The sequence below is a fragment of the Muntiacus reevesi genome, chromosome 6 (assembly GCF_963930625.1).
Source record: "Muntiacus reevesi chromosome 6, mMunRee1.1, whole genome shotgun sequence".
Classification (NCBI taxonomy): Eukaryota; Metazoa; Chordata; class Mammalia; order Artiodactyla; family Cervidae; genus Muntiacus; species Muntiacus reevesi.
This window is the reverse complement of record NC_089254.1, coordinates 82,926,328-82,940,100: the sequence shown is the minus strand read 5'-3', so window position 1 is coordinate 82,940,100 and position 13,773 is coordinate 82,926,328. Positions and strand designations below refer to the sequence as shown.

General features: G+C 39.6%; 1 protein-coding gene across 3 annotated transcripts in view; it reads left to right on the top strand.

Annotated features, from left to right (window-relative positions):
- The first annotated feature begins 260 nt into the window (after positions 1-260).
- The window catches only part of SLC13A1 (solute carrier family 13 member 1), a 108,392-nt gene continuing 94,879 nt past the window's right edge, over positions 261-13,773 (top strand). For all 3 annotated transcript variants that reach the window (XM_065938673.1, XM_065938674.1, XM_065938675.1), the window contains exon 1: positions 261-384. In XM_065938673.1, coding sequence (XP_065794745.1) covers positions 286-384 — 99 coding nt within the window. In that variant the 5' untranslated portion in view covers positions 261-285. The remainder of the gene's footprint in view (positions 385-13,773) is intronic.

Genomic DNA, 13,773 nt, shown 5'->3' with positions numbered 1-13,773 from the left:
AGACAGTTTCTAGTCCAGTTACAATACACAAACTAAATAAGGACAGCTTTGCCTTTCAAAAACCCTAGCAGAAAATGGTCTTTGATTTCTCACACTCTAGGGCTTATCTCTCCATGTGAATTGTGACAGTAAAACAATAAAAATTGAGATTTAATTTTAACTCATGTTGGTGACTCTGGGGCAGTAAATGAAGATGATGAGCTAGAGAAATATTAATCCAGGTTGGTTATTTAATGCCTGCCCTTTATTTGAGTAGAACACTATTGAAGGCACCTGTGCAAGACAATGAAATTCTTCAGTTACATTTTAGTTTATCGCCGGTTTCTCCTCGTAGTTTTCACTCTGCTGATTTTATTACCACTGCCACTCATCCTCCGCTCAAAGGTAAGTGAACCTGGAGAGCAGGCTGGTGGGTTTTCTGAGGTATCTAATTGTCCTTTATTGTTGCTATGTAATTATCTGTCTCAGAACTGAAAGAGTGGTGACACCTTGGGCTTGAAATCAGGATGGTTATACATTGTATTTTGTCCATTTTTTCTCCCTCTTAATGATTAATGCTGTTGATTCTTAGTGTGATTAACTAGAATAATTAAATAGTATATTCAATCAGAATTGCTCTCTGCTTGGCAACCAGATGAAGAGAAGAACAAACAAATCATGACCCTTGAGATCCTGTTGGTCTAGTTATCACTCTCCAGGGAGCATCCCAGGTTAACACAGCCCCTTGCCCTGAGATTAGGCAGCAATGTGACTCTGGGGGAAAGAGCTCAAAGGACAATTGGAATGATCTGTGCTATGTGCTTAGCCTCCTCAGTCGTGTCCAACTCTGCAACCCTATGGACTGTAGCCCACCAGGCTCCTACGTCCATGGGATTCTCCAGGAAAGGTGATCTAGCGCAGATTAATTTACTTGGCAGTTCCACATTTTGGTGTAAACCATGGAACCCCCTGGAAGGGCTGCAGCCCTTGGGGTCACAAAGAGTTGTACACAACTTAGCAAATGAACAACACAAGAACATGAGAGAAGACACTGAAAGCATGAAGTAATTTTCCTTGTTTAATCAGAAAATCTTACACATTATTGTTCGTGTTCTGATCATTTGAGATTTTATTTCCTTTGGTGTTCTTGTAGGGATTTTTCTGCTTCCTTTAAGTATGGTCAATCTATTAAGTGTAGAAATATAAACCCAATGCATTTTTATTACCTTGCTAAAATGATTTGTATCTGCAAACATTTAGTGAGTGCCTTATTTGTGCCAGGTGTGACAAGGCTGTCTTGGTGGCAAGAAAACAGTCACCAGAGTCAGGCTCCCTGCTTTAGGTCCCAGGTTTCCACTTAAAAGCTGTGTGACCTGGACAAATTAATTGACCTTTCTGGGCTTCTATTTTCTCCTATGTAAAAGTGGGATTGTATTGCGCTTGTTTTAAGGATTAAGTGAATGAGCACTCATCAAGAATTTAACTTGGAGCTGTGGCTGGCACAGAGTAAGTGCGTTAATGAGAATCTCCCCAGATCTGTTAGCCCTACAATGGTGCAGTTCCCACTACCCCATGATGCCTTTTCTCTGAGTAGAAGAAAACCTTCCAGATGTTCTTCTCTGACAAGCATTAACCAAGGTTATATGAGTCTGGGTAAAAATAGAATCACAGTAATTGTAATACTCCAGCCTAGCTCAGCAGTCTGCCGCTGGTCTGATGGAAAATTGTTGTTCAGTCACTAAGTTGTGTCAGACTCGTTGCAACCGCATGGACTACAGTATTCCAGGCTTCTCTGTCCTTCACTATCTTCTAGAGTTTACTCAGTGATAGTAAGTCAGTGATGCCATCCAACCATCTCATCCTCTGTCCCCTCCTTCTCCTCCTGCCCTCACTCTTTCCCAGCATCAGGGTCTTTTCCAGTGAGTGGGCTCTTTGCCTCAGGTGGCCAAAGGATTGGAGCTTCAGCTTCAGCATCAATCCTTCCCAGTTAATGTTCAGGGTTGATTTCCTTTAGGATTGACTGGTTTGATCTCCTTGTTGTCCAATGGACTCTCAAGAGTCTTCTCCAACACCACAGTTCGAAAGCATCAATTCTTCAGTGCTCAGCCTTCTTTATGGTCCAACTCCCACATGTGTACATGACTACTGGGAAAACCATAGCTTTGACTATACGGACCTTTGTTGGCAAACTGGTGTCTCTGCTTTTTAATAAACTGATTAGTTTTATCAACTTTTCTTCTAAGCCTTTTTCATTCATAGTGAAGGAAAGTGAGATGAGATAATGAAAAGCCCTTTTTAGCTCTGCCAAGTTCTTCTTTACCAGCAAAGCTGGTGGGGGCCTAGCCTTGGCTGCCCACAGCTTCAAGGTGTCACCTGGTGGGGGAGTGGTGGGAGAAAGAATGAGGGGTTACAGCCTCTCAGGCTGGGTCTCTCTCAGCACTGAGGTCTCACCACACCCTGAAGTGGGAGGGAAGAACTCCCCTCCCCCACTTTTTATCAGACATTGTTCTGAACCCCCAGATTCTTAGAGAATTTCTAGTGAAAACAGCAGGCATGCTCCATTGGCCTTGGTTTGGTGGGTTTTGTTTTCAAATTCCATGTGGTTCATCCTCCCCTCTTCCCCCTGCCCCTCCTGCCCCAGCTAGCTCTGAGGACTCCTCTGAGTCTCTGGCAGTCACTAGACGACAAATGTGAAACACAGACACAAGTCTTTCATCTGAGTGCCTCCTCCTCCACCCCCTTCAAAGACTCATTACTCCATTTCATGTTCATGATGGCCTTCTTTTTCCAACTCCCCTGGTCCTACATGTCCGCCAGACCTGGTTGACCCTTACCATGAGTACCTCCTGACTCATTACCTGGACCCCTGCTATATTTTAATATTTCTAGTTACTCTCAGCATAAAGTCCTTACTTATGACTGAGAAAGTAATTTAAACCAGTCAAGACAAACTTTGTGCATGACTGCATATCATCTGTGCTGCTCCTTTGACATATACATGCTTGATACTTTGCTTATCTTAACATAATTTTCAGAGAAAATGAATATAAACTTTTTGTGAGGGAAAGACAAGTAAATAAATAAAAAGCAATGTTCTCTGTGCATGATTCATTAACCAGAAAAAGTGTACTCTTGCTAAGCAATGTAGTCATTGATTTTTTTCTTTTTTCCAAAGTGCTATGTCAAGAGTACATTAGGTTTATTGGGAAAACTGGCATCAAGTTACATTTGATGAACTCTGTCCCTCTCGCCTTTCCTTCTAATCAACTCATTTGTTAAAACTCAGCTAACATTATTGGGAGGATTTTTCCAAGTACAATAGCAGAATTTCATTTTTTTGCTATTTCAAATGCATATTTAACCATTCAATCAACTGCTAATTAAGCCCATTTTAACTGTTGCTTACAATGAAAGCAGAACTTTCTTTCAGAGAACTTAGGACTTTAGAAGGTATAAAATTTAAGTAGAGGCTAATTTGATGTGGATTGAAGTCATTGTGTTGTAACTTTCAGGCTACCAAACTGTGAAGCTTATACTTCTAAACATATAATAACAGAACAACTAAAGAGTATAAGCAAACAAAAAGTCAATTTTGCTTTATAAAAACACAATAAATCTACACGATGGTGGAACTAGTAAACAATAAGTTATTGACTGATTTTTTTTTTTCATTTCCCTGCTGAATTTTGAGTTGTTTCTGTAGACCGGCCTTAACCCTTAGCTTAATTTAACCTTAATTCAAAAATGTAGCTTCAAAGATGAGAGTCCGTAAGTGGCCTTACCATGTAATGTTCAAAAAGGAGGGGAAGGGCTTTGCTTTACAGAGCTTGCTTCTCTGTTCCAGGCATTCTACCTGTTGCTTTATCCAAGTTATCTTATTTAACCTTCATTACAAACCAAGAAGACAATCATAAATGTCCTAGCATTCTCATTTTACATTTGCAGAAATTGATGTTCAAAGACATGTGACCCAGCAAAGGCCACAGGGATGGTGTTGAAATGGGATTTGAACTCAGGTTCTGTCAGAACTCATAATTCATGCTTTAACAGTGGTTTTGCTTTACCCTTTTCTATATTTTGTATTTTAGAAGATGTGCCTTCTATTTTAAATAGTCACAAAATTTGTGGCTTGATACTCATTTATCAACAAATCAGGCATAACTCCTTACCATAATGCTTTATAGAAGAGGCGTATATTGGCCATTTCCTTATTTGACCCCAGGCAACTCAACCTCTTGAAGGTAGACAAGTGCAGTAATTCTAAACCCTGGGGATGGACCTAGGAGAACTGGAGTAAGGGTCTCATGTATGTCATCTGCTGAATGTCACAGAGTCCCAGCTCTACGAGCTGGTGCAATCAACTTGTCAGGATGTGATTCCCCTTCCCATGACACTGGATGTTTACCATGAGTCATGGCATTAAGTTGGCATCTTAAAATTTTTAGATGGAAGAGATTTGGCAACTGTGTGCTTCCATGTTTTCATGGAAATAATATTTTATAGCAAAAGAAAATATGCATCACCCCAGAAGCCTATGGGTCTAATTCAGACAGAAGTTCAAATTGTGTCCTTATGAATTAGGTATTATAATTGGTCAGATTTTGAAGATTAGAATTAGGGATAGAAACAAGTCAATAGCTTACCAATACGTGGCTATACCGATGTCCAACCAACGTCTGTCTGACTCCAGAGCCGTTATCTCAACCTCAGCTCAATACCTGTGTCCTATGTCTTCCAAGGGGAATAAGATACTCCTGATACATTGGTATAAATGTCACTTTACTGAAGGAAGTTTATCTTCTTATTGCTTTCCACTGAAACATCAGAAATATCTTTTTAATCACCACATAAGTGTAAAGGCAGTCCCAGTCCTTCCCCAAATAGTAGCTGTATGCCTTGCGCTCAGCTGCCCAGTTGTTCTGGCTCTTTGCAAGCCCCTGGACTGTAGCTCTCCAGGCTCCTCTATCTGTGGGATTTTGTAGGCAAAAATATTGGAATGGGTTGCCATTTCTTCCTCCAGGGAATCTTCCTGACCCAGGGATCGAACCCATGTCTCTTGCGTTTCCTGCATTGGTAGGCAGCTTCTTTACCACTGAGCCACCTGGGAAACTCCCAATTAGTAGTTAGTGGTCAGTGAAAGAAGCCTGTATTGTAATTGATGTTTATGTAAATGAGTAAAATTAATCATTGAAACCGAATTTTTCTCCCTTTGGAGAGGAACTAACTTAAATATTTCCAGATAAAAGCTTGTTAAAATTGGCCTAGGCTACATGCCTTAGTTCCAGTGATATTCCCTGCGCAACATTATTCTTTTACGACTATTTTTAGCAGCTTGTTAATGTTATTCTTCTCAGAACTCTGTGCTATTTCTTTGCTTATTTTTCTAGTTCTTGGCTCTTCTTTGTATTTCTTGTGATGGAACAACACGATAAAAAGAGGGCCAGGTTTGTCTGACGAGTTGTAAGAGAAGAAAATTGAACAATAATATTTTCTGTTTGTAGAGTGCATCTCTTACTGGTAAGTCAGTCCGTCTGGTTTATGTGCTCATTATGGACCCCCCCCCCCCTTTTTTCAGGAAGACAGTCCCACAGATGTTGAGCAGCATTCCCCAGTTGATTGGTTGTAAATCCAAGACCAGATTTCAGGTTTTTGTCAGATACTTCAGGATTTCTCGGGAAAACATTTTATGCCAAGAGAAAGTTGATGAGAGGAGGAGAGTCAGCTGAACAGACTCAACACGCTGTACCAGCCGCGGTCAGCGACGGAAGGACCACCGCTGGGAAGGCCGCCTCTGTGTCTGTGGCTGTCCTGGGCTGCTTCTGTTTCCTCCACAGTCTATGCCTCTGATGCATCGTGAATCTCAAAGTTATAATAGAAATTATGATAAGTAAAAGAAATAATACATAAGGAGAGACTTAGATGCTCCATCTAGAAAAACTAAACAGATGGGAGAAATATAGCACTTGTAAGAACTGTAAACCTTAAAGGGAAAAAGGCTCTGATGGAAGAGGGGAAGAGGTATGTTGAGAAGCCTGACAAAGGAAAGGAAAATGAGTGGGAGAGGATTTAAAAAGACCACAAGTGAGAGAAGAGGGAGGAGAGGAACTCTGAGAATACATGAGGAACTAAAGGGGCAAATGAAACTGGATATTGTTTGCAATGTTGGTCTAAAATATTGTAGGGATTTGAAATAAAGGGGTGTGTGCGTGCTAAGTCATTTCAATCGCCTCTGACTCTTTGCAACCCCATGGACTGTAGCCCACCAGGCTCCTCTGTCCATGGAATGCTACAGGCAAGAATACTAGAGTGGGTTGCCCTCCTCCAGGGGATCTTCCGGACCCAAGGAGGGAACTCACATCTCTTACGTCTCCTGCATTAACAAGCGGGTTCTTTGCCACTAGTGCCACCCAAGACACTTTATCTTGGGGAAGCCCGAGATAAAGGGGTAAATGCTATTAATGCTAAGAAAGTGAACATTTTAGATACAAAAGAGCATCAGAATGATGGACAAGAAAAAAAGAAAACATAGAATCATGCTGATAGTAATGTGGTAGGAGATGAACAAAACCAGGAAATCCAAATGCGATATATATTTATTTCATGAATATTTGATGAGAACTTTCGAGGCCCAAACTATGGTGCTCAGTGAATGGTTGTATCTTACACAGTTTAAATGAATGTTTCTGCTTTCAAGTAGCTTGCAAGGTTGCTGAAAAGTTAATATATACCATGGCCAGCATTCATCACAAAATAAATAGAAATCATCACAAATTGTATATAAATCCATGCCAGTGATGGAAACAAATCATTTATGTTATCGGCGTGTAGTAAAAGGGTGAATGTATCTCGAGAAGCAACATCCACCATCCCCTCCATTCCCCTACCCTGCACGGTCCCACTTGCCGACAATGTGCCACTCCTTCTATGTTCTTTATCTCAGAGAACTGGCTGCCACTTATCCAGGTCTAAAATCTGCATGTCACGTCAGATCCCTCAGCTCTTCCTAAGCCCACATCACTCAGTCAATGCTACTTTACCTCCTGAATCCACCTGCCTCCCATCTGAATCTTCATTTCCGTTCCTGCTGGCACTGTTCGCCTCTAGGCTGTCTTCATCTCTCTCTTTCACAGATCATTTCACACTGTTTCCCCCCAAAGTCTCCTGCCAGAGGACTATTTTTTAGATGCCAGCCTCATCCTATTGCATTTAACACTGGTCCTAATTCTTCCATGGGCTTCCCAGGTGGCTCAGTGGGTAAAAACACAGGGAGATGTGGGTTTGATCCCTGGGTTGGGAAGATTCCCCTGGAGGGGCACATGGAAACCCACTCCAGTATTCTTGCCTGGAGAATCCCATGGAGAGAGGAGCCTGATGGGATAGAGTCCATAGCGTCACAAAGAGTCAGACACAACTGACGGACTGAACATGCACTGGTACTACTTCTTCTATGGCTCCCTTTGGCTGACAGAGGGAAATATCTAACAGAACTTGTAGATATGATGGATCTTGGGATTTTGCCATTTCTTTGTCCTAATAGCCCTCCCCAGAGCCCCCAGGATCTAACTCCTTCATTCACATTTCACTGTCTATGCCCCTAGAGTACCCAGGACTATTCTTGCCTTTCTGTCTTTCATGTGCGGTGTCCTCCTGGCATGCCCACTCCTCTCACCCTGTGCTTGCTAGGAAAGGCAGCTCAGGCTGTGATACAAGCAGAATCATTCTCCATGCTCTCCTTGCATGATTGTGGAGACATCAGCCTCCACTGTGGTGTGTATTCCCTTTTGCCTTTATCTTCACTCCCCGCTTTGCCCCGCAGATACCTCAAGAGCACAGAACACATGGTGTACTTGTTTTCTCTGGCCCAAGCACAAGTAGATGGTTGATAACTGTGCTGAACGAATGGGTTAAAGATCTCTCATGGCAGAAGGATGTGGATACCTGAGCTAGATCGTGTAGGAAGCAGAGGATACAGGAGAAAGGAGATGATGAAAGGAAGGAACTTCAAATAGAGTGTAAGAGCCACTAAGGGTCAGAACAAGAATGTAGGTAGGTGTATCAGGGGAATGGGGATGTGTCTCTTCCATGAAGCTCTTCTCTTCCTGATACATTTTGATACTCTGTTTGGTAATGATAATGTAAGTGAATGTCTACTATCAGCCTCCAACAACCATTAGAGTAGTCAATATTATCCCCATTTTACAGATGAGCAAACAGATACTCAAAGAGGTTAAGCAATTTGTCCAAAGTCACATAGTCCTTAAGGGGAATGAGGATTTACAGACAAGCTGTCTGACTCCCAAACCCATTGATGCTATTGCTTCCTTACTGGGATTTACATCAGATTTTTAAAAGCTTGTGCACTGCTGTTCTTGCATTTGTAATTACTAGAACGCATATTGAGATGAGGTCTCCCACTGCCTGGATGGCAGAGCAACCATGACACAGGGTAAATAGATCATGTGAGCAAGAAATAAACATTGGTTGTTTCAAACTGCTGAGATTTAACCTAGGCTGTCCCAACTCATCTAGCATATTCTGAAAAACTCCCTAACTGGTTCTGTCACACTGCCCCCTGGTCCGTACCCTCATCTGTAAATTGAATAAGCCTCTTACAAGAGTTTTGAACAGTGTCTGTGAATTGGCTGCCCCAAGGTCATCTGAGGTACTTGTGGGTATGAAGTCCAGAATGCTGCACGGTTAAGACGCATCGTGACTCTGAAGCAGTTAACCCATGGCCAGCATTTTTAATCACACCTTAGCTTGTCGTCAGGTTGGAGAACAAGGTGAACTCTGGCTGTTTGCAGTTCCACTGTGTGCGTGGGTTGTGAACACAGAACATCTCCATTGCTAATTGGTTTCGGAAGTTAAATGAAAAGGAAATAAAAATTCCCTTGTAATTGACATAGTGGAGCCACTAATTGCCTTCCCTTGCTACCAATTTGGGCTGAAAATGAATAAGAAATGCTAATTATTTTTCCTTAACTTTGTAGTTGAGTTTCTTACTCTCCTTCTTCCAATCTGAGGCCAGCTGGAGTCACTTTAAGGTTTTCAGTTAATATGGATTGAGTCTTGAGAAATTCCTGCCACAGTAGGGGTAGGTGTGTCAGAAACCATGCAAAGCCCTTTATGGGCTCTGTCATATAATAATAGTGTTTTTCTTGTAGCACACAGATTCATAATGCGTGATTTTTCTCCCATCTTAATTGCTGTGCGTTCTTTTTGAAAATCAAATGCAGTGACTGAAGCTTGTGATCGGTCCTACTTTTCTCAAGCTGTGCTGAGAGACCGTACCCACAAATGTACTAATTCGTCAGCCAAATTACTCCCTAATATCAGTCCGTGTGTCATTAAAGAGGAGAAGAGGTGAAAAACTGTATTTTAAAGGCTAATTTATGTTTCAATTCTATCTGGAACTATAATTTAAAAGAGAACCGAGGTGATTTTTAAATATAATCCACCACATTTCCCAAGATAATTTGACACTCAGATCTTTAATCAGAGGGGAGTCATTATCCACATTGCCTTGTCATAGCAACATTTGCCTTTTCTGCCTCTGTAGCAAGTTCCTGTGCACTTAACTTGGGGTGGATAAAACTAGATACGACAATGATATTGTGAAATGCAGAAGTGACTCAGGTAGGTAAAAGGTTTAGTTCCAATTCAAGCTTATTAGCAAAAGAGATGAAAACCTCAGGAGAACTATAGAGATGATTTACCCACCATGATGGGCATCAAAATATCCAGTGCCAGGCAAGTAGAAAATAGACAAGAGAACAAGGCAAAGAAAAGAGATTCCTAGACTAAGTAATTTATGCCTAGTAATATAGGGATCTTCTATCTAGGGATCAAGCTTTGTTGTTTAGTCACTCAATAGTGTCCAACTCTTTGTGACCCCTTGGACTGTAGCCTGTCAGGTTCCTCTGTCCATGGGATTTCCCAGGCAAGTATACTGGAGTGGGTTACCATTTCCTTCTCCAGGGGATCTTCCCAACCTAGGGGTTGAACCCTCATCTCCTGCATTGACAGTTGGGTTCTTTACCACTAAGTCACTGAAAAAGCCCAGGGATCAGATATCTGAATAAAAACAGTGGTAGAAAAGACACAGAGGAAAAAAGCTTCAATCACTTAATAAATATTACTGGGCACTTACTATATGCCAACCACTGTTTTAAGTGCTTGGAACAGGGTAGTAAATGAAATAAGATGTGCTCCCATGAATATACTTGGGTTGAACTCTACTACATATTATTAGCAATGTGATTGTTGATCCTTAATTCAACATGGAATTAAAATACCTACTTTATAGAATTTGGGGAAAGACTACATAAAACAAATATTATACCTGGTATGTCACAGGCATTCGTAAATGTTATTGTCCCCTCCTCTTAATCTAGTCAGAAGAACAGATTTGTCTCTTTACTCGGCAAATATTTTCACCTTTGAAATAAGGTTTCCTATCTATAAAGCCTACGGTCAGCAGTCTGGATGAAATTTGTACAATGAAGTCCCCTCCACCCTATTCTCCACCATAAACACAACACTGATAAACATTTCTGTAAACCAAAATGGGTCAGAAAAGCAAGCAAGCAGAGAAAACGTGAGAACCTTGGTCTAAAGCACCCCCATGTCACTCTGGGGTCAGAATTAATTTCAGTGCCACAAACTAAGTGCTACAGAGTGATTTTCTTGGCAGTTATGAACGGCCAAACAAAAAAGCTAGGCTGACCGCTGTCTGCGGAAGCATTCAGAGGAAGCAGTTTCTGCCCAGCCCCCAGCCAGGACTGACCCAAGCTTCCTGATCCAGCGAGATGACTGGATTTGCATTGTTCTGGCAGGAATGAACCTCAGGCTGACAAGATAGAGCACATACTGGACTGCAATCTGGGGACTGGCTGCAGGCAACTGTAAAATTTTAGATGGTGAATAATGAGTACAGAAGGAAACAACCCAGAAACAAAACAACTACTACGCAGGATAAATCTGAAAACAAAATTTCAAAATGCACTAAGACAATCAAGAAGATCTGACAATGGAACCAACGCAGAAATGGAAACACTCCAAATAGGATAAAAGTAATAGGGAAATCAGTAGATGAGAAATGGGGGAAGGGATCCACAATAAGTAACAAATTATTTTAAAATGGAAATATACCAATTACACCAACAAATTGAATAATCTAGAAATGGATAAGTTTCCAGAAACATACAACCCATGAAGACGGAGTCATAAACAGAAAATCTTGAATAGACCAGTAAAGAGTGTGAGTGCTTGAACCATAATCGAAAACTTCCTAATGAAGAAAAGCCCACGCTCAGAGCTTCAATGGTAAATTCTACCAAATAATTTTTGAAAGGATTAATGCCAATCCTTTCCAAACTCTTCCAAAAAATTAAAGAGGAGTGAACACTGCCAAACTGATTTTATGAGGTCAACATCCTGATACCAGAGTCAGGCAGAGTTAATATAATGAAAGAAAATCACAGGTTCATATCCCTATAAACATGCATATAAAAATCCTCAACAAATACCAGCTGATCAAATTCATTAGCACATTAAAAGGATCATACAACATGACCAAGTGGGAATTATACCTGGGATACCAGGATGATTCAATACACACAAATCAGTTAATGTGATGTGTCATATTAACAGAATGAAGGATTTATTTAAAAAATTACATAATCATCTCTAGCTGCATGCAACCAATTCTGGTAAATTCTCTTTATTTTTATTCTATTACAAATATTTTCTAATTTTCCTAGTTATGGCTTTTTAGATACACCCATCATTTAAAGTAGACATTTACTTTCCAAATACATGGGGTTTTTAAGTAAAAATAATTATCACATGATCATCCCAATAGATGAAGACAAATTATTAATAAAATTCAACTTCCTTTTTTGATTAAAAAAAAACCTCTCAACAAATTAAGTGTGCAAGGAATAAACCTCAGCATAATAAGGGATACATATAACAAGCCCACAAGTAACACCATCCTCAATGGTCAAAAACTGAAAGCTTTTCCATAAGATTAGAAGTAAGACAAGGATGCCCACTCTTACCACTTCTATTTATTACAGTACTAGAAGCCCTAATTAGAGCAATTAGGCAAGAAAGAAAATAAAAGCCATCAAATTGGAAAGATATAAATGATCTTATGTGTAGAAAACCGTAAATACTCTACAAAAAACTGTTAGAAATAATAAACTAATTTAGTAAAATTTCAGGGTATAAAATCAATGTTAAAATCAGTTGTTTTCTACATATTAACAACTATCAGAAAAGAAAGTTAAGAAAACAATCCCATTTAAAATAGCATCAAAAATAAAAAAATACTTAGTAGTAACCTTAACCAAGGAGTTTAAACTTCTACACTGAAAACTATAAAACATTGATGAAAGAAATTAATGGAGATATGCCTAAATAGAAAGACATCTCATTTCATGGATTAGAAGATTTAATATGTTAAAATATGTCCATCTACACAAAGCAATCTACAAATTCAGTGCTATCCATATCAAAGGTGCAAAGACATTTTTTTTTAACAGAAATAGATAAAACACCCTTAAAATTCGTATGTAACCACAAAATCTTGAATAGCCAAAGGTATCTGAGCAAAGAGAATAAAGCTTGTGGCATCCACACTTTCTGATTTCAAAATACATGACTATACTACAGTAAATAAACAGTATCGTACTGGAATAAAGACCAATGAAACAGAATAGAGAGCTCAGAAATAAACCCACTCATATATGGTCAACTGATCTTTGACAAGAGTACCAAGAATATACAATAGACAGGGGACTTGAATGCACATTCTCCAAAGATAATATACAAATGAACAACAGACAAATGAAAAGGTACTCAATATCATTGATCATCAGGGAAATGCAAATTAAAACCACAGCAAGTTATCACCTCACATCTGTTAGGATGCCTTTTACTTAAAAAAAAAAAAATAAGTGTTGGTGATAATGTGGAAAAATTGGTACCTTTGTATACTGCTAATGAAAATGTAAAATGATGCTATCACTATGGAAAACAGTATGGAGGCATCTCAAAAAATTAAAAATAGTTACCATATGTATGATCCAACAATCTCACTTATAGATATATAGCCAAAAGAACTGAAATCAGGATATTGAAGATGTATTGATACTTCCATGTTCATTGCAGCATTATTCACAATATCCATAACATGGGAATAACCTAAATGTCCATGGGCTGATGAATGGATAAAGAAAATGTGGTTTGTATAGACAACAGAATATTATTCAGGCTTAAAGAAAAAGAGGCAATCCTGTCATCTGCAGCTACATGGATGAACTGGGAGGATATTATGCTGAGAAATAAACCAGTGATGGAAAAAATACTGCATGATTCCAATTTTATGAGGCATATGAAATAGACAAGCTCATAAAAATAGAGAGTAGAATGGTGGTTGCCAAAAGTTGAATGGATGGGGGAAAGGGGAGTTGTTCAAAGGGGAAAGTTTCAGTTATGCAAGATGAGTTCTAGAAATCTGCTGAACAACACAGTATCCATAGTTAACATTGTACTATACACTTAGAATTTTTAAGAACGTAGGTCTCATATTATGTGTCTTTAACACACACAGAGAAACAAACAAAACCCAAAATGGGGCCTGAAGAAACTTTTGGACATGATGGATATGTTCATTACCTTGATTGTGGTGATAGTTGCACAAGTATCTACATATGTCCAAAACTCAACAAGTTGTATATAATATACATGTGCAGTATTTTGTGTATCAATTAATCCTCATTTTTAAAA